The sequence below is a fragment of the Rhineura floridana genome, chromosome 7 (assembly GCF_030035675.1).
Source record: "Rhineura floridana isolate rRhiFlo1 chromosome 7, rRhiFlo1.hap2, whole genome shotgun sequence".
Lineage (NCBI taxonomy): Eukaryota > Metazoa > Chordata > Lepidosauria > Squamata > Rhineuridae > Rhineura > Rhineura floridana.
In genome coordinates, this window is record NC_084486.1 from 64329507 (window position 1) to 64350147 (window position 20641).

The 20641-nt window shown below is 46.8% G+C and overlaps 1 protein-coding gene across 7 annotated transcripts in view; it reads right to left on the reverse strand.

The window, feature by feature from the left end:
• LOC133389001 (disintegrin and metalloproteinase domain-containing protein 9-like) overlaps positions 1 to 20641 on the reverse strand; it is a 59133-nt gene that overhangs the window by 25164 nt on the left and 13328 nt on the right. For 6 of the 7 annotated variants that reach the window (XM_061635755.1, XM_061635758.1, XM_061635754.1 and 3 more), the window contains 6 exons: positions 19033 to 19098; positions 18877 to 18948; positions 14381 to 14553; positions 13302 to 13386; positions 11719 to 11840; positions 11336 to 11507 (listed from right to left, as the gene is read on the reverse strand). In XM_061635755.1, coding sequence (XP_061491739.1) covers positions 11336 to 11507; positions 11719 to 11840; positions 13302 to 13386; positions 14381 to 14553; positions 18877 to 18948; positions 19033 to 19098 — 690 coding nt within the window. The remainder of the gene's footprint in view (positions 1 to 11335; positions 11508 to 11718; positions 11841 to 13301; positions 13387 to 14380; positions 14554 to 18876; positions 18949 to 19032; positions 19099 to 20641) is intronic. The other variant, XM_061635760.1, reaches the window with a different exon arrangement.

Consider the following 20641-nt stretch of genomic DNA (forward strand, 5'->3'; position numbering starts at 1 on the left):
GAGAAGAACCTCTTCACCTGCCGATTGTGACTGGTGGCAAATAGGTCCACCTGAATGTGGCCAAAACGTTCCACTATCTGATGAAAGGCCTCTGGGTGAAGACTCCATTCTCCTTGAAGCAGCTTCTCCCGACTGAGCCAGTCCGCTTGGCTGTTGTCCTCCCCCTTGAGATATGCCGCTGCTATCGAGTCGACATTGTTCTCCGCCCACTGGAAGAGGAGAAAGGCTTCTCTCTGAAGAAGAAGGGAGCGTGTGCCCCCCTGACGGTTCAAATAAGATTTGGCCGACACGTTGTCTGTTCTGATAAGTACCGCTCCTAACCGTTTGGTGCTCGCGAAGTGTTCGAGGGCCAGACGGACTGCACGTAGTTTGAGCAGGTTGATCGGCAGTGTGGATTCCTGAGGCGACCACGTGCCTTGAATCATCTGCCCATCGCATATGGCTCCCTATCCCGATAGGCTGGCATCTGACGATATCAGGGTGTGCAGTGGGTCCTGGAAAGGAACCCCTCTTGCCAGGTTGGACTCGTGGGTCCACCAGAACAGAGACTGCCGAATCTGTGGCGACAGAGTGATTCTGCGGTGATGTCTGGACGCTATGTCATTTTGGAAGGGCAGGAGCGCCCACTGAAGTGTGCCCACAGCGTTGTTAGGAACGTGGACACCATCAAACCGAGAAGCGCTGCCAACTCCATCAGGTCCGTTGAGGGGGAGGATAGGACATCCAATGTTACTTTGCGAATCTTGCTGATCCTGTCTTGGGACAAGGCAATGAGGCCGTGTTGAGAGTCGATAGTCGCTCCCAAATGCGTAATGCGGTTGGACGGAAAGAGATGGCTCTTGGCCTCATTGATCAGGAAGCCATGGTCCGTTAGACAAGTCAGGGTGACATGGAGGTCCTCCCATGCCTTGTGCAACGATGGTGAGCGGATCAGAAAATCGTCCAGATAAGGAAAGATATGAATCCCCAGTGTCCTGAGGTGTGCCACCAGGGCAACCACGACCTTTGTGAATGCCCTGGGAGCAGACGACAGGCCAAAGGGCATAGCCCTGAATTGATAATGGTCTTGTCCCACTGCGAAGTGAAGGTACCTTCTGTGAGGAGGAAAGATTGGTATGTGAAGGTAGGCCTCCTTCAGGTCGATAGAGGAGAGGAAGTCTCCTATCCTCAGCGCTTCCTTGATTGACAGTAAGGTGTCCATATGAAATTTGCGGTATTTTATGAAGTAATTTAGACCCTTGAGGTCTAACACAGGCCTGGACGAACCGTCTTTTCTCTCGACGGTGAAGAACAGAGAGTAATTTCCCAGGAATTTCTCTCCTGGTGGTACCTTCTCGATGGCTGCCATGTGTAAGAGATGGGAAACTGACCGCAAAACTTTGTCCCTCTTGTGTGGATTCTCTGATAGAGGGGATGGAATGAATCTCGCCGGGGGGGTGGAAGAAAATTCCAGGCGAAGGCCGTATAGAAGAGTGTGTAGAACCCACTGATCGGAGGATAAGTCCTTCCATCGGTGAGCGAAATGTTGGAGACGGCCTCCCACCGGCGAGGAGGTGTCAGAACTGACGTCTGTTTCCACGTGACTGGGATGCAAAGCCAGATCGACCCGAAAGGTGTTGTTGGGACTTAAGCTGGCTGCGCTGTCTGTTCCAGAAGGGACAGCTGGAGCGGGCGTCCTTCTGTCTGCCAAAGGAGCGTGAGCCCCGAAAGGACTGCGACAAGTGATATGGATGGAATGACCGACGAAAGGTTCTTCCGTCATCCCTTTTTCTGGTGGATGGCATGGACTTTTTCTTTTCCTTAGTTTCCAAGACATTCACGAGGGCGGTGTCCCCAAATAATTTGCCTCCTACGTAGGGTTCTGAGGCAAGGTTCGAATGAGCTGCAGGGTCTGCCTCCCAATGTCGAAGCCAAAGGGTCCTTCACGTGAAGATCCCTGCCGTTAGCGACCTTGCTGCAAACTGCATGGCATCCATAGACGCATCTGCCATGAAGGTAACCGCCCGGGAGACCTTCAGCAGAGATTTGCGCACTCGGGCTGGGTCCTGCTGTGGGTCATTCAGCAGGTCTTCCAGCCAAAGAAGGGAAGCTTGAGCAAACACCGAGGAGGCTACTGCTGCCCTGATTGATAGTGCACTAGCCTCGTGCGCTCTTCTAAGCCCCTGGTCCATCTTGCGCTCAGTAGCATCCTTAAGGTGAGCATCTGAATCTTTTGGATTCAAAGATGGATTCAGGAGATTTACTATAGGTGCGTCTATGAGCGGGACCTTCAACTGATCCATGATCGGTTGTTCCAGTGTATAAAATTTGTTGGCCACAGAAACCAATTTTTTGAATTGCAAAGGAACATCAAATTCTGATTTGAGCACCTTCAGGAGAAGAGAAGGAAGCTTCAACACTCTAGACCTAGGCTTTGGATCTGGACATACTGCTGACACTCGCGAGGTGGATGGAGTAGAAGAATCCTCTGCAGAGGTGAGGGTAAGGGCTTCCATCGCCTTGCACAACAGAGGAAGGAAATGAGCCTCATGAAATATCCTAGTCGATAGAATCTCTTCAGATTCCAACTCTCCACTCCATTCCTCTTCATCCAAGACAATCAAGTCATTTTCTGTGTCTATAGGCTCCTGCTCAGGGAGCTGCAGGTGTCTGCCTTGAGATGTGGCATAGGGATCTGGAGATGAGCGGCTAGGGGAAGGGCGTGGATTTGCTCTCAAGTGATCTGTAGTTGGATACCGTGAGGGTAGTGAGCCTGATGTAGCTTGAGAAGACAAGTCTCTAGCGAGATCCATTAAGAGGGCACCCCTAAGCTGCTCTTTCAGTTGTTGAATTGAATGTGTTGACAGATGTAACTGGACAGGGCGAGCCTGAGTGTGAGATGAACGGAGCCTATGCCCTTCAGCTGCTTGAACCTGTTGGACGGGGATTGGTTCATCCAAAAACCCAGTAAAGGCCTCGGGAGAGGATGCAGTAGAAAAAATAGTGTCCAAGGGAGGGTGGGACTGGCTGCCTTCCTCATCAGACAGGGGTTCCAAGTCTCTCTGGTCCCTTGTATGGTGGACAGGAGCTTGACTGTCTCTACAGGTTCCCTTATATGGAACAGACATCCTGCCCTCTGCAGCCACGCTGCCCACCAGAACCTGAGCCTCAGCCACCTCGTGCCTGACGGTAGAGGGGCGGGCCACCGCTAATTCAGAATGATCCCCCGAAGAATGAGACTGCCCCAAGCCCAGGGCGGTAAGGGGTTCCGATACAGCGCCTGTTGACGTGTGGGGGAGCGGTTTCCACCCCTTTGAGAGGTGTTTCGTTTTGTGTGTGGCTTTTCCCATCGCGGGCACACACTGCGGGACTTATAGGGTTAATGAATACGGCTCTCGCTGTTGGTGACTGACAGTACTGTCTTGGAAACGGCCTGGTAACGCCCGAAGATCAGCTGCGGCAGCGGCCACCTTCCCTACTGCTTCTGTGCATCTGCCCCCTCCCACTGCTATAGAGTGGGGAAACGAAAGCCGTTTGTAAAGGAGCGCGAAAAAAAATCTAGGCGGAGGCCTGGGTATTGAGCCCCGGGGAAGCTGCCTGTGAGGGTGAATCTGACGAAGCTGTGCTTGCTGAGCGAGGAGGAACGGCCGCGAATCAGCTGGAGAGGGAGCCTGAAGAGGCTGACGGCTGCAAGAGCCGCAGGGAGGGGCTGGCTGCTCCTCACCACGGAGGAAGTTTAGCAGGGAAGGACAAAAGGAACCTCTTTTTTTTTTTTAACTTTTCACAGAAGGGATAAGACACACTGAGGGAAAGGACAACAAATGGACCATTGGTCTCACCTGAAGGGTGATTTTCCTATGAGTATGGACATCACAGCGGGTTTTAGCTCCACCTATCGTGCGAAGGCAAGAATGTCTTTGAAGTCAAGACTAGGGGCGTCAGGCCCCTCCCACTCTCCAGTTCATTCGCAGCGAGTCTAAGGAGAAATATCTAAAAATACAAGAACAAGGCCAACCAGCCTGGCAGCAGGAAAATAACACAATAGTACCATGCATAGTAACATGACTCCAACATAGCGGTATAACAGAACTAGAAGTCTTGACTTCACTCTTAAATTTAAATATAATAGCGTAACAGTAACATATAATACATTAGAAAATATATAGTCATCCTCCAACTGGGAGGGTCGTGATGTCCGTACTCATAGGAAAATCACCCTTCAGGTGAGACCAATGGTCCATTTTCCCTATGAGTCCGGCCATCACAGCGGGATGTACCACAGCAGCCCATACAGGGAGGGACCACCCACGTGTTAATCCTCATTAAGAACCTGTTGCAACACTCGTCTGCCGAAAGATGCGTCAGCAGATGCATAACGATCAATTTTATAATGCCTTATAAACGAGTGTGGGGTAGACCAGACTGCAGCCCTACAAATATCGGCAACAGGAGCATTAGTGGCAAAAGCAGCCGAAGTGGCAGCTGACCTGGTAGAATGAGCCGTTATACTAGCTGGAACTGACAGCTTCAGAGACTCATATGCTAAAGTAATACATGCCCTTAACCAACGGGATAAGGTAGGATTGGAAACTTTATGCCCCATAGACCTTGGATGAAAGGATACAAACAGAGACTCAGTTCGTCGTATATCCTGGGTCCTAGACAGGTAGGTCTTGAGAGCCCTCCGGACATCCAACGAATGCCAAGCCTTCTCGAGAGGATGGGTAGGATTCGGGCAAAAGGAAGGCAAAACAATGTCCTGGTTGCAATGGAACACTGAATCAACCTTGGGACGGAAGGAAGGATCAGTCTTCAGTACAACAGAGTCCTTATGGAAGACGCAGAGATGGCGAGCGGGAGACAATGCGCCCAACTCCGAAACTCGTCTGGCAGATGTGATTGCGATCAGGAACAAGACCTTGAAGGACAGAATACGTAGGGGCACAGTCCTAATGGGTTCAAACGGAGGGTGTTGCAAAGCCTGCAGAACTTTCTGCAAACTCCATGAGGGAAACCGATGGACAACAGCCGGAGAGCGTAGGGCGACTCCCCTCAAAAAACGTTTGATGAATGGATGTGAGCAAATATGATCTCCAGGAGAGGACACTGAGAGAATGGACGACAGAGTGGACGCATGTCAACGTAGAGTGTTGGGTCGAAGTCCCATCATAAAGCCGCTATGGAGAAATTGCAGCACCTGATGCACAGTGGCCTGGGATGGATCATGGTGGTGGGACTGACACCACTTGGAGAAAGCCACCCAGGTATGTTGATAAATACGGGTGGTAGATGGTCTTCTCGAGGCCAAAATAATATCAATCACAGCGTCAGACAGTCCAGCTGACCTCAAATGTCCCCGTTCAAACGCCACGCTGTTAGATTGAGCCAAGTAGGGTCCTGGTGCAGTACTGGACCCTGGGATAGAAGATCTGGCCTTACTGGAAGTGTCCAAGGATCCATCATTGACATTGCCAGAAGATCTGAGAACCACGGTCGGCGTGGCCAAAATGGTGCTATCAGAACCAGCTGTGCCCTTTCGGTTCGCGCCTTCCTCAAGGTTTTGGCTAACAATGGTATGGGAGGAAAGGCGTACAATAGACCGTCTAGCCACAGTGTTGTCAGAGCATCCACTGCTTCTGCTGCTGAGTCCAGGTATCGGGCAAAGTACCTGGGAAGCTGGCAATTGTGACTGGAAGCAAACAGGTCGACTGAGAGGGTGCCGAACCGACACTGGAGACGATGGAAAATGGCTGGGTGAAGTTTCCATTCTCCCAGAAAGACCTGTTGTCTGCTGAGCCAGTCTGCTGTCACATTCCAAATCCCTCTGAGGTGTTCTGCTTTCAGGGATTGTAGATGTTGTTCTGCCCAGACAAAGATGAGGGAGGCTAAGTCCTGCAGAGGATGAGACCTGGTGCCCCCCTGTCTGTTCAAATGTGATTTTACACACGTGTTGTCTGTTCGAATGAGCACATGATGCAAAGGGAACAGAGACTGAAAATGACATAGAGCTAAGTGGACAGCCTTTAGTTCCAGCCAGTTGATGCTTTGGGATTGCTCTGCGTTGGACCAAACCCCCTGAACGTACTGGGAGTTGCAGTGGGCTCCCCAACCTATGAGGCTGGCATCTGTGGTTACAACGGTTCTGCGGGGTTCTCTGAACGACGTGCCCTTGGAGAGGTGTTGAACCTTGGTCCACCAGCGGAAGGAGAGGCGCAGTGCGGGGCTCAAACGAACTTTGTGATGGTTGGAGCTGGCAATGTCTTTTTGAAAAGGCAACAGAATCCATTGAAGGGGCCGAGTGTGGGCTCGAGCCCATGGCACAATGTGGATTGTAGAGATAAACATCCCGAGCGCTCTGGCGAGAAGCATGACGTCTGCGGATGTTTGTTGCATCAGGGACCTTGCGATGCTTGTGATGGCAGTGATGCGATCTGGAGCCAAGAAGACCATTGCCTGCAGGGTGTCCAACATTGCCCCTAGATGTAGTAGGCGTTGGGTTGGTTGGAGATGGCTTTTGTCGAAGTTGACAAGCCAGCCGTAGGCCTGCAAAACATTGAGGGTGATCATTAAATGATGATGAGCCAGCTCCTCAGACTTGGCCCGTATTAGCAGATCATCCAAATATGGGTAGATATGAACCCCTTGGGTCCGGAGGTAAGCCACTAGGATGAGTAGCACCTTGGTAAACACTCTTGGAGCAGAGGAGAGGCCAAATGGCATCGCTCTATATTGAAAATGCTGGTGGCCAAAAGCAAACCGAAGAAACTTTCTGTGGGCTATGCAAATGGGCACATGGAGATACGCTTCCTTAAGGTCGATAGAAGCCAGGAAGTCTCCTTCATGCAGACTCTCCGTAATGGAGTGGAGTGATTCCATTTTGAACCTGCGATATGTTACAAAACGGTTGACAAACTTGAGGTCCAATACCGCCCTCCATGATAAATCTCGTTTTGGCACAGCAAATAGGAGGGAGTACACCCCTTCCGACCTCTCAGTTGTGGGAACTGGCTCTATCGCCGCTATGTCCAAGAGGTGGTGTATAGCTGTCTGCATGATGTTGTGCCTGGCTGGTGCCCTTGGGCAAGGAGATGGGTGGAATCTGTCTGATGGGGTTGCCCAGAACTCTATGGTATAACCATAACTGAAAAGGTCCCTGATCCAGGAGACCTTAGTAAGGTGCAGCCATCGATCTCCAAAATTAAGTAATCTGCCACCTATGGGGAGGGCGTTAAGACTACTTGCGTAGGCGAGGGCCTCCCTTATATGAGGACGATGAGTTGCCCCTGCGCCCTTGGTACTGACCTCTGCCCTGGAAGCGTCGGTTCCAGGAGCCCCTGAATGCGTTGGGGTCATAGGATCTGAAGTCGCGGCCTCGTTCTCCTGGCCGCGTTCCTCGAAAGGGCTGGTTAGAACGGAAGGAAGGAAATCGCCTGAAGGGCCTGTGGTCGCTGTTCTTGACTGTGGCCAGAACCGGTTTGTGGGCGTCTTTTGGATCAACCAGCACTGCCTTTAGAGCTTCCTCGCCGAAGAGTAGAGATCCGGAGTAAGGAGCCCTGGACAGATTCAATCTGGCCGCTGAATCAGCTTGCCAGTGGCGAAGCCAGAGGGTGCGACGAGTGACTATTTGAGCCGTCATGGCTCGTGCCCCTAATTGAGTGGCATCCAAAGTGGCATCGGCCACAAAAGCTGCTGTCTTACGCAATTTCAATAGTGCTCTTCTGAGGGTGACAGGATCAGGGTTAGCGTCCTCTAGAAGGTCATCCAGCCACATCATAGATGCTCTGGAGAAGATGGAGGCTGAAGCGGAGGCACGCATGGCTAGGGCAGTGGCCTCGTGATTCTTGCGGAGGGCGAAGTCTATTTGTCGCTCAGTAGTGTCTTTTAGGTGGGATTCCCCTTCCCTGGGCAAAAGCGATCGTGAAACGAGGCGAGCGATTGGTTCATCTATGCCAGGGACATCTAACTTGGTGGCAAAGTCTGGTGCTAGGGCGTAAAGTCTGTCAGCCAGGTTCTTGAAGCGTCGAGCTTTGAGTGGATGGGCCCATTCTTCAGAGGCTAATTTGGCAATTGGGTGCGGCACCGGGATGTAGTGTTCAGTAGGTGCAGGGGATTTGAGGACCTTGGCCCCTTTGATAGCTGGGGCGGACGAAGTTGAAGGCGCAGTCTGGAGACCAAGGGTATTAACTACCCTGCGTGCTAGCGGCTGATAGTCTGAGGTATTAAACAAGCGATACGATGTATCCTCCTCATGATCTGAATAGTCGCTCCAGTCGTCTCCTTCAACATGGTCAGTGAAAGTTGACTCCTCCGCATACGAGGCTTCGTCCGTACATCTGCCTCTGGCTACATCAAAGGGATCTGGTGAACAGGAAGAATGAGCTTCATGGCACGCACGTTGGTCCATGTTGAGTGGAGGTATGGCAGGAACTTGTGGTAGTGACTGCATTTGGGTGAAAAATGCCAGCATGGCTTGAACTTGGGAGAGGAAATCAGGAGACAGCTGCAGACCGGATGTGGCAGATGTATGTGCCTGAGGAACTATTGGAACAGATGTTTGGGACGGTAAAACGGAGGGAGGTTCGTTAGGCGAACACTGAGCGGGAAAGCCAACAAACTCTTCCTCATCAGAGGCAGCAGCAGGGGAATGGAGAATATCGCTTATGTGTGCCTGTGCTGTGGTGGTGGTTGGCACAGAGACATAACGTGGGCGCTTTGGTTTACTATGGCTGGAAAGATGTTTTGTCTTAGCCAGTGCTTTGGCATGTCTGGTCTTAGTCGTGTTAGGATGTTGTGGCTTGGCTGATTGTGGCATGCCTGGCTGATCTGGCACCATACGGGTTGATGGCGACATGCCTGGCTGTTCTGCCATCTTATATTAACTTGGGTGCAGTACACTGCCACGGAGGGGGCAGGATGTAAAGACCCGAACTGGCACAGCGTACGACCACGGAGGGGGTAGAATACACTGGCAGATGGCGAAGTGCACTGCCACAGAGGGGGCAGAATGCACTGAGGTATCAGCGTTAATATAATATAGGCTGTTTTAGAGTTGGTACACTCAGATTAGTGCTGTAGGCTGGGTTTCAGGCTTGGTTCACGACCCCAGAGGGGGCAGGATATACCAATATAAATCAGATTTAGTACAAGTCAGCCACTAAGAGTAAAGCTCCAGCCTTGATAATACAATCCAGCCACTAGGATTAAAGCTCCAGCCTTGATAATACAATCCAGCCACTAGGATTAAAGCTCCAGCCTTGATAATACAATCCAGCCCACTAGGATTGGAGCTCCAGCCTTGATAATATAATCCAGCCACTATGATTACAGCCACAGTAAAATTGTGTGTAAGTCAGTCCTGTGTAAGTCTGTCTGCAGCACGTATACAACACACATACGGATAGATAGCCTGCAGGGGAGGTATCCGATGGTTAATAATGGTAACAAAAATGGCGGGAAATTTGAATTCAAAAAATGGCGCCCGGAAAAAAGAGCAGGAAAAAATGGCGGAGAGGGAAGGAGCAATGGCGGCCGTCTGGAAGCAAACTGGGGTAAGGGCTGCCCAGCACAGTCTCGCAGGAGGAACCGTGGGGCCGAAAACCGCACTAGCGGCTCTAAAAAACCCCCAGGAGGCAACAGGCAGTAGGGGAAATGCGGCAGCCGCCGCAGAGGGAGCCGCCGTCGCCGTCTGCAAAGCCCTTCGCGGTGGGAAATTAAAGCCACGTAGCGAGGGTGAGCTGAGGTAAAAGGGAGAGCTCAGGTAAAGGCACTAATGAAATAGCCGCAGCCACAGGATTCAGAGGGGCGAGAACGGACCCGGGCAGGCTAAAACGGGAGACGGGGTAACGGCGGGAGCTGCAGCCGCAAGCTCCCGCTGAGATCAGAAGAACCGCAGCCGCGGTCTTCCGAGAGCGTCACGGAGCGCGGAGAAAAGGCAGCCCAGCAAGACAAGCCGCTAGAAGGGAATTGCAGCCGCAAGTTCCCAGGGGAAGTGCAGAGCCCAAGAGAAAGGGAAAAGCGAAGGGACGAGGAGGATCCGCAGCCGCAGTCTCTCCTAGGGGTGGGGAGTAATCCAAAAGGGGAAACTGCCCGGGCAAGGGAAAAAGGCTCCCCAAGAGAATTCCCCAAATTTCGGATACAGTTAAACGCAGTTAAACACAATACGGAGGGAAGGAGGACACTTGGAGACACACAAGAGACAATACCTCCGCGCCCTGTCAAACAAACACACAAACAAACACCAAAAGAACTTAGCTAATCGCTAGTTATATAGATCTCAATCTTGTTCGTACGAAAGGCAAGAATGAACTGGAGAGTGGGAGGGGCCTGACGCCCCTAGTCTTGACTTCAAAGACATTCTTGCCTTCGCACGATAGGTGGAGCTAAAACCCGCTGTGATGGCCGGACTCATAGGGAAAAGAACCAACACGGAAGACCTAAACAATGAAACAATACAAGCCTGAACCACGGAGCCAGAGAGGATCCAACCACTTTCTGGAGGCAAAAGAGAAAAACTGAGCACGGAGCAGGCGCAGACTAGAAACGAATCTACAGTAAAACGTCAGCAGTACTCTTTTGCCTTCAACCACTAGGTGGAGCTAATTACCCACCTGATATCATCTTTACATGCACAGGAGAAGGCACCTGCCTAATATTCAAAGGGAGGGAATTCCACAGGGTAGGTGCTGCCACACTAAATGTCCATTTCCTATATTGTGCAGAACGAACCTCCTGATAAGATGGTATCTGCAGGAGACCCTCACCTGCAGAGTGCAGTGATCGACTGGGTATATAAGGGAAAAGACAGTCTTTCAGGTATCCTGGTCCCAAGCTGTATAGGGCTTTGTACACCAAAACTAAAACCTTGAACGTGGCCCAGTAGCAAATAGGCAGCCAGTGCAATTCTTCCAGCAGCGGGGTGACATGTTGGCAATACCCTGCCCCAGTGAGCAGTCTCGCCGTCGCATTTTGCACCAGCTGCAGCTTCCAGACCAACCTCAAGGGCAGCCCCACATAGAGCACATTACAGTAATCTTGCGTCACGTCTGCATTTCCTCTCACTCTCATGTCCCTTACCCATGCCTAATCGAGTAGATGTGAGGGAGAAAGGAAAAATAAAACAGTGCACATTGTCCAGAGCAGCAGCAACCTCCACATTTGTCAGAGTGACAGGATGGTCAAACAACACACAAGCGCTCCTGTTCCCCCAACCCATTCCTCCCCTAAGTCTGGAGCAGGTGGACTGAAAATATCATTAACTTGTTACTGCAGGAGACCAACATAGAGGAGAGGAAGAAACTAAAGCATTGTATGGTAAATCTAAATATTAATTCTTTTAAAAAAAAAACAAAACACCTACTTCTAGGGTGCCACAATCACATTCTTCATTCTTATCCACAATGTTGTTGCCACAGATGGGCTCTGTGTAAATATCACTTGGTTTGGGAGCATTTCTAAGACAGGTTCCTCTGCCTCCCAAGATGAGATGTTCAAAATCATCAGTACTGCAGCTGCTGAAGTTCTTGGACCCGCTAGAAAGCACAAAATTACCTTGGTTTGGCATACCTATTTGCCAGCCTATGAAGAAACATGCTCTTTGTCCCTAAAAATCATTGTCTTGTAAAGATCACCTGCTTCCCCCTTTAAGGGACAAGAGGTCCTTATTTTTTCCAAAATACAGACCCCAATCTATAAATTAAAAATAAATACAGTTTTTATAAGAAAATAATTAAGAGCTCTTACTTCTCTGAACTGTGCATAATGTAGTAATTTGGACATCTTCCGTCATCATGATTCATACCAAGATTATGTCCTAGCTCATGAGCAACAATTGAAGCTTGAGCTATCACAGCATTGCGATTAAACTGGCAAAAAGAACAACATTGTTGACATGATATGAAGTGATAAAACCTCTGGAGCAACAGCTCCTCTTTGCTTATATAAACAGGAAAAATTCATACACATATGCCTCTTTTCTGTTAGCTCTTCCCAAGCCTTCTTGTCTGCTGTCAAAATTTAGACTGCAAACTCCCTAGGTACCTGTCTGCTACCTGGGGCACCACAACTGGCTAATCAAGAAAATCCCCTAAGCAGAACCTAATTTGCTATGGTTTATATTATTTTTATATTATTTATTTATTTAAAAGCATTTCTAAACCACTTAATATTTCAAAAAATCTCTAAGCAGTGTATACTATCATGGGGCAATTGTGCTTTCCATCACCATTTTCCCTCAGTCCATCAAAGTAAAAACAGCAAAATTCCCTTCTCTTCACTCCATTTGCTTCTGTAGAACAAAGAAACAGAATTGGCCACTCTGTCTCCCCACAGGACAAGATACAAGAAGGAGAAGGGGGGATAATTTATTTTTGCATAGCTTAAACTGGCCCTTACTGTACTACTCTTAAGCTTCATATGCAGCTGTGGCGATTTGAAAGAGAGGATTATAACAAGAATACTGTAGTAAATTACTGCCTTGCTGTTATGAACTGTATTGAAGTCCTCCAACCTTTTAACTCATAATTATATTTAATGATACCAGCAAGAATATAATTTAATATCTAGTACCATGTGCAGCATCATTAGTTTCCATTGTTAGTATTAGTTCCCATTTTATTTATTCATTCATTCATTCACTCACACACACACACACACACACACACAAACTGTTAAGCTCCAGTCCTATAAACACTTATTGGAAATAAGTACCATTGAACTCAGTGGAGTTGGTTTCCAAGCAGACACGTATAGGATTGCACAGGTCCCATAGAATACTCTCAAAAAAGTATACACATGCCATATAAAAATCAGAGAAACCTGTGTAAGAGGGCTCAGTGGAACTGATGATAAAAATAAGCAAATATATACTAATTTTCATAATTAAATTAAATAGAATTTGTATTTTTTGATGTAGAATTTGAGCTGCACAATGCAAAATTAGGACTTCCCCCAAACCCCACTGCAGATAGCTACACAGAAATTATTTTTCTGCATTACTATGATCCTTTTCAATGACTGAACCTGGTTATACATTTCTCATTATTCCTGAAATACATTGACTGAAGTTCTGTCATAATCAAGAACTGGAGTAAAGGTGTACAGTGAAAGATGCAGGTGTGCCTTTGCTAACACACTTTAAGAAAAATCTGTGTTTATAGAGATGGAACACATATTTGGAAAGTAATTATTGGATACATCTATAATAAGCATATCCAGGGCAAATTTTAAAGATCCTATTGATTTGGCTGAACACAGCACTGGAAGTTCAAGCATTTTCTACTTATTAGACCAATATGTTCACAACTGAGAGAATATACTGTACTTACTGTGCTGATTGACCCTCCAAGATCCCGACTACAGACTGTCCCAACAAAAGCCATCCCAACTGTTGCACCATATGCATTTCTCCCTCTGTAATACAGGAGCAAACTGTGTCTAATGCTCTTAAAATATAGGACTGTGTGATGTGCAGTGGCATTCAATACAGAATCTAGCACAGCCTTTCCCAACTAGTGGGCCACCAGATGTTGTTGGACCACAACTCCCATCAGCCTCGGCCAGCATTGCCAATGGTCAGGAAAGATGGGAATTGTGGTCCAACAACATCTGGTGGCCCAACAACATCTGGTGGCCCACTAGTTGGGAAAGGCTGATCTAGCAGAACCTACAGGAATTTCAGCTTTCACATAAAAATACAATGAGTCCTCAGGGTTACAGAAGTGAGCTTGAAAAATGCTTGCTAAAATTCTTTCTGCTAAAATTCCAGGAACATAACCAGTCTTGGTATGAGGAAGGGCTGTGGTTCAGTGGTAGAGCACATGCTTTCTATGCAAAAGGTTCAAGCTTCAATCGCTGGCATTTCTAGATAAGATTGGGAGAGATCCCTATCTGAAACCCTGGAGAGCCACAAAGTGAGATTGACCAATAATTGACCAATTGACCAATAATAAGCACTTCCATGTTCCTATGTATTCTGTGGCTGGGAAGAGCTGCTGGGGAGAAGGGCTCCCCCCCCAAAAAAAGTGTAACAATTAAGCCAATCACAATTAGTATAACAATTAGTATAACAACTAATAATAACAATTAGTATAACAATTAATTAACTTGATCCTCCTTGGATTATTCCACAACCTAAACCCTCTTTTTAAAAATTAGTCAGTCCCCCATAATAAAAAACCCTAAAAAAAAACACCCTCTCCCCGCAATTCTTTGAATATAAAATTCCATATTCTGAAGGGGAAAACCACCACATATGACTGTACGAAGTATATGAAACATGCAAATAAATGCATTTAGCATGTTTTCCTAAATTGTACTATTCTCAGAGCTGCAGAATCTCAAGAGGTCAGCGTCCCAGTCAATAATCATAGATTGCCTTATGCATGTAGAGAGGGAAAAAACTTACATGATAAGGTGGCTAACATCATTTCTCGATCTCTTCATGAGATTTTTCTCTCTCCAGGCCACAAATCTGCCCAGCACATCTCCAGCAGAACCAGTGTCCACTTCTATGGGGTTTTCATTAGTCCATATTTCTAGCCCAACCAGAACAACTTGTATGTTTAAGGAACTGAACATCTGAAAATTTAAAGCTAGCATTACTATTATGTAGATATTAATAAGTTGATTAGATACTGTTCCTCCAAACCCTTGGTGTTTGTTGCACCTTTGTCACCAAACAAGAGACCATCATGCTTCATCTAATGCCAATGGTTATACATTCATCACACTAAAGACCACATATATTTGAATGAATGGTGCTCCCCAACATGCATACAAATGTACATCTAAAGTAAGCCACATGTATGATACACATCACCCAGCCACCAGCCTTTATGCATTTCACCAGAGGTAACCACTCCCAATGTGAGTTGCATGTGTGTTGGAAAGCAGTACTCTTTAGGGAGGAAAACACCATGGGCTGTAATCAAAGCAGTGGCACAGCAGCATTTCTGTTTTCTCTCCCCCCTCCTCACACCCCCAAAATCTTCTCCAGAGGGTCCCCAACCTCTGAAGCTGGTTGTGAGGGCATATGGGGGCTGCAGTGGAGACGAAAGGAGGGGAAAGTTCTATTCTGCTGGCGCACGTCTCTTGAGCTAGCGTAACGGCCCCATGGAATTTAGTGTTAACAAACACACATCCAAAGCTGCCCTAAGGTACTGGGACTCTCAAAGTTGACTTACTAGATGCTTAGAACCACCCAAGGAATAATCTTTATCAGTAGCAAGGAATCCTCAAGCAACAGTGGGATTTGAGCTAAAAAAAAACATATACAACAGACCAATGCAATGGGGCAGGAGCAGCAACTGACACTGCTGAAACAGTATATATGGCTCAGCAATGCCATTCAAGAAATAGGGAGCTGCTGGGGTGGGGATTACAGGGCAGGCCTTGACTTTTTGAATGGGATCCTAAGGCCTGTAGGTATGGTCCCAACCATCTATCATTGGTAAGATGCTGTAGCAAAGAGAGCCAACAGTGCATTATGAGGCAAGTGGGACTGAGCTCTCCACCTGATAAGATTCCACTTTATGCTGTTATGGTGCAGGCAAAGGCTGTCTGACCAATAAAAAAAGAATATCCAAGCAACTGGCTCTAGCAACATTTGTCCTATCATTGGTTATATCCCTTATTGCAAGAGTAATTACATTATTCAGTGTACGTGCTTTTGTGCTGCTGAACACACACACACAATTTGAGCAAGAAAAGACTCAGGCTGCAAATCTCCCCCAAACTTATTAGGTAGCCCTATGAACTCAGTAGGACCTATTTCAGAGTAAACCTATTTAAGATCAGCTGTTCTTAACCTTGCTTCAGAATGAAACACTCAGAATGATAATGAGAAAATATCGCCACTAGCTACAGGCCACAGGAGCATAGCTGTTGTTGAAGGAAAAACTTTCCAGACCAAGATTGTGCTCCAAAAGACAGAGGTTTATTGATCAATAACAAAAATACCAGTATGCATAATGGGAGAGGAAGCTCTCTCGAACTTCACTCTGCCAATCAACAGGAAAACATTGCTTTTTATAGTGATTTATACATCATACATACATTGTACCTTATGACCCCTTTGGGCCAATCCCTACCCAAGTATCCTCCCCTGAGGGCAGGTACCTGGTCCCAGTGTCTCAAACTGTTTATGTCCGTTTAGAGAAAGAGGAAGGGCCCTTTGCTCATGTTTTGACATCTCATATGGTACAAAACAAGACACCCAAAAACATCTAAAGAAGAGTTATAGTTCTAAACTTTTACTCAATACATTTTCAGCATATGTGGTGTCTCCTAAGAAACATTCTTATGACAGTTCCTCTTTTTCTTTAACACTGAGTTGCCTTGATTGTGGCTCCGGAAACTTGTTAACCACAAACCACAATCTCTTCTGATAAAATTTTAGGAGAACATCTAAACAAAAAAAAACTTCCCTATTATATTGAACACTGCAAACAATATATTTATTATATTGAACACTGCAAACAATATATTTTAGCTATATTAAACTAAACAGAGTAAATATTTTGACCTGAGGGAATAAAATCGAAATTCCTTCCACACTGTTTATCTCTATCAACACTACTGAAGATCTGTCTTCATACTAGATGCCCTGGAAAACATTTTTTAGTCTTAAAGCTCTCTTTAAAGTGGCAGGACACACAGACCAACACACTGTTGACTGCATGGAAGTAATAATGAAATCAATTATTCTTAAGTTTATCAGTGGGATTACAGAGCAACAGATCAGCTTCAGACTCTTCAAACAGGAACTTTGTAATCTCCGGAATGGTGTACCTGTTCTTCAGGAGCTCCCCTGGATTGTCAAATGAATTAGAAATTACATAACCTGACATTAGAACTTTATCCAGCTCCATTCCAAGCTCCATATTTGAGTTATCCCAGATCCCTCATGCCTATATAAACCATATTAGGTCCGTAGGGACCTAGACTCCGATGTTATGACAGACGAATCCATTGAAGTGTCCAGAACACGGTCTTGTCTTTCATTATTGGATGAGTTTCAGTTGGTGCAGCTTGAGGAAGTGGACAAGGTACTTGGATTGGTGCGGGCGACCACGTCTGCTCTAGATCCTTGTCCATCTTGGCTAGTGAAGGCTAGCAGGACTACTACCACCGGCTGGGCCAAGGAAGTGATAAATGCCTCCTTGAGTGAGGGAGTAGTCCCTAGTAGCCTCAAGGAGGCAGTAGTAAGACCTCTCTTAAAGAAACCTTCCTTAGACCCAGATGACCTGAACAACTATAGACCGGTGGCGAATGTCCCCTTTTTGGGCAAGGTTCTGGAGCAGGTGGTTGCCGGTCAGCTCCAGGTGCTCTTGGATGAGACTGATTATCTGGATCCGTTTCAATCCGGTTTTAGGCCTGGTTTTGGCACTGAAACAGCCTTGGTCGCCCTGTATGATGACCTTTGTCGGGAGAGGGACAGAGGGAGTGTGACTCTGTTGATTCTCCTTGATCTCTCAGCGGCGTTTGATACCATCGACCATGGTATCCTTCTGGGGAGACTCGCGGAGTTGGGAGTTGGAGGCACTGCTTGGCAGAGGTTCCGCTCCTACTTGGCGGATCGTCACCAGAAGGTAGTACTTGGGGAACATTGCTCAACTCCTTGGACTCTCCATTGTGGAGTCCCTCAGGGGTCGGTTTTGTCCCCCATGCTTTTTAACATCTACATGCAGCCTCTGGGTGCCGTCATCAGGAGTTTTGGAGTGCGTTGCCACCAGTACGCTGATGACACGCAGCTCTATTTCTCCTTTTCATCTTCTACAGGTGAGTCTGTGGATGTGCTGAATCACTGCCTGACCGCGATAATGGACTGGATGAGAGCTAATAAACTGAGACTCAATCCAGACAAGACTGAGACACTGTTGGTGAATGCCTTCCCTGCCCAGATGGTGGATGCTTACCCTGTTCTAGATGGGGTTACACTCCCCTTGAAGGAACAGGTTCGTAGTCTTGGGGTTCTTTTCGATCCTTCCTTGTCTCTGGAGGCGCAAGTGGCCACGGTGGCAAGGAATGCATTCTACCACCTTCGGTTGGTAGCCCAGCTACGCCCCTATCTGGACAGGGATGACCTCGCCTCAGTTGTTCATGCTCTGGTAACTTCTAGGTTGGATTACTGTAATGCGCTCTACGTAGGGCTGCCCTTGAAGACAGTTCGGAAGCTTCAGCTAGTGCAAAACGCAGCAGCCAGACTGCTGACGAGGACCAGCCGGTCAGCGCATATAACACCTGTTCTGGCCCGTTTGCACTGGCTACCTATTTGCTTCCGAGCCAGATTCAAGGTGCTGGTTTTGACCTATAAAGCCTTACACGGCGTGGGACCGCAGTATCTTGTGGAACGCCTCTCCTGCTATGAACCGACCCGGTCACTTCGCTCAACGTCTAAGGCCCTCCTCCGGGTACCAACCCATCGGGAAGCCCGGAGGACAGTTACTCGATCTAGGGCCTTTTCTGTAGTGGCCCCCGAATTGTGGAATAGCCTCCCCGAAGAAATATGCCTGGCGCCGACGCTTCTATCTTTTCGGCGCCAGGTTAAGACCTGGCTATGCTCCCAGGTATTTTAAAGCGTTTAATGTTACGATTTTAAATCTCTTTGTTTCAGTTTATTTATTGTGATATTTTGTATTTCTGTACTTTTAATCTTTTGTACACCGCCCAGAGAGCTATTCGCTATGGGCGGTTTAAAAATGAAATAAAATAAATAAATAAATAAATAAATTATAACTTATGCAATATTTTTACTGGAGGACACCTGAGCCAAATCATTTTTTCCTAATTTATTTTCATATATATTCAATATTTGCAGGCTCCCTTAAATAAAACATTCCAAAATATCACAAACGTAAAGCTTACTGTTTTGTATGCTTTTGTCAATAGTAAATGACTTACCCCATCCACATAATTAGCCAGTTCAACGGTTTCCTTTTGTACTGCATCAACATCAGATTTTTTCAGCAAGTACTGAAACAATTAAAAAAAAAAGATGTTCTAGAGCAGAAAATTCAAATATTGTAGCAAAATGCATTGGGGTGAGAGAGAAATTACCCTGTTTTTATCAACAACCATAAACAATTCGACGTATCTTTTATCTGGCAGCACAGCTCGTCTTTTCTGTAAAATGGAAAATAGACTATATTACACATACTTCCACAATGATTTTGTTTGTTTGTTTTGAAGTCCTTCAAACAGATAGCCTAACTCAAAAAAATTACATGTTTTAAGAGGCAACAGACTTCCAAGGAAGAGGCCAATTTACCAGCTGAACTTGTATTATAAAAATGTATAACTCATGTATGCTGAATTGTCTGGAAGTGGTTGGCCCTATTTTGCTTGATCAAACAACTGTTCTTGAAAGATTGAATTGGCCCCTAAACAAAGAAGCAAAATCCCTGTATACAGAAAAACTAGGGATACTTCCAGACAGAGGCTTAATATTGCCAGTGGACTATTCAGATACTGCAAAGGGTTGTTGTTGTTTTTTTAACTTATTGGAAATTTCCCAGAAACTGTAAATCCAGATTCAATTGGCAGGATAGGGAGATATCGGTTGGCTCTTTGGTGCTGATGACATCATGTGGACTCTGAAAAATGTGCATGCATGACAAGCACCCACCCCACAATATACACCCATCTGGAAGTATCCCATATGTTGGGAATAGGGATTTAGCATAGATTCCACTCTATGTACAGGAATCTTTTTCATAGGATATGGCTCCATCATTTGAGCCTTCACATGCAGCATGAAGTGGTACAGCTCAGACATAAGTTTACAATCTCAGGGAGAACCAGCTACAGTCACCTCAATCCCTAGAATAGTAGGGCATATGGACAGCTCCTTTGTAAATACAAGAGGCTATTGTCACACACAGATAAGGTGTGCTTGTTCCTATGCCCAATCCAAGTATCCATGTGTGCAACAGCACACAGCTGTGTTCATGCCCACCCCGCCCCCACCGTTTCATCTCAGCTAGGGAGTCGGAAGAAAGGGCCTGGCATTTCTTTTCCTTATGGTAATTATCTGTTCAGCATGGCAAAGGAAGAGCTGTAAATGCTTGTTCACTTGTAGATCCTCTGAATTAGTCTCATTGGGTTGAGCAAGATCAGTTCCACAGATATTACTGAACTTAATTCCAAATTTAGGGTGCTTAGAATCACCGCTGGCCCCCCACCCACTCATTTTAATCTATGTAACCTGCAGGTTGTTACGTCATCCTGATCCTGCCCGTGGTCCACCCTACCATACCCTTCTCTAGCCACATTTCAGCAATGTAAACCTTTATCCTTGGTTGCTGCACTTCACTGCACCGCATCTGATAAACAAGAAGGCTGACTCAGCAGCAGCATCAACACACATTACTGTGTCAGTGCAACTTGGTCAGCTGAAGGCATCAACAAGTCATAAATTATGGTGTCACAACAACATAATATACATGCCTGATTCTATGTGGTTTTTCGTTTATGCAGCCTGCCAAAGAATTGAGCCTTAAAATCTCATTCACTTCAAATAATTTGACTCACCTGGGGTACAGATCAAGCAGAGAGGTATAATACAAGGTATCTGAGCTAAGTTACCTGAAAATAACTTCAACCAAGGCACCCCAAGATGAGAGGCTCATTTTTAATTTAATAATTGCCCCCTTTTCATGGTAATATT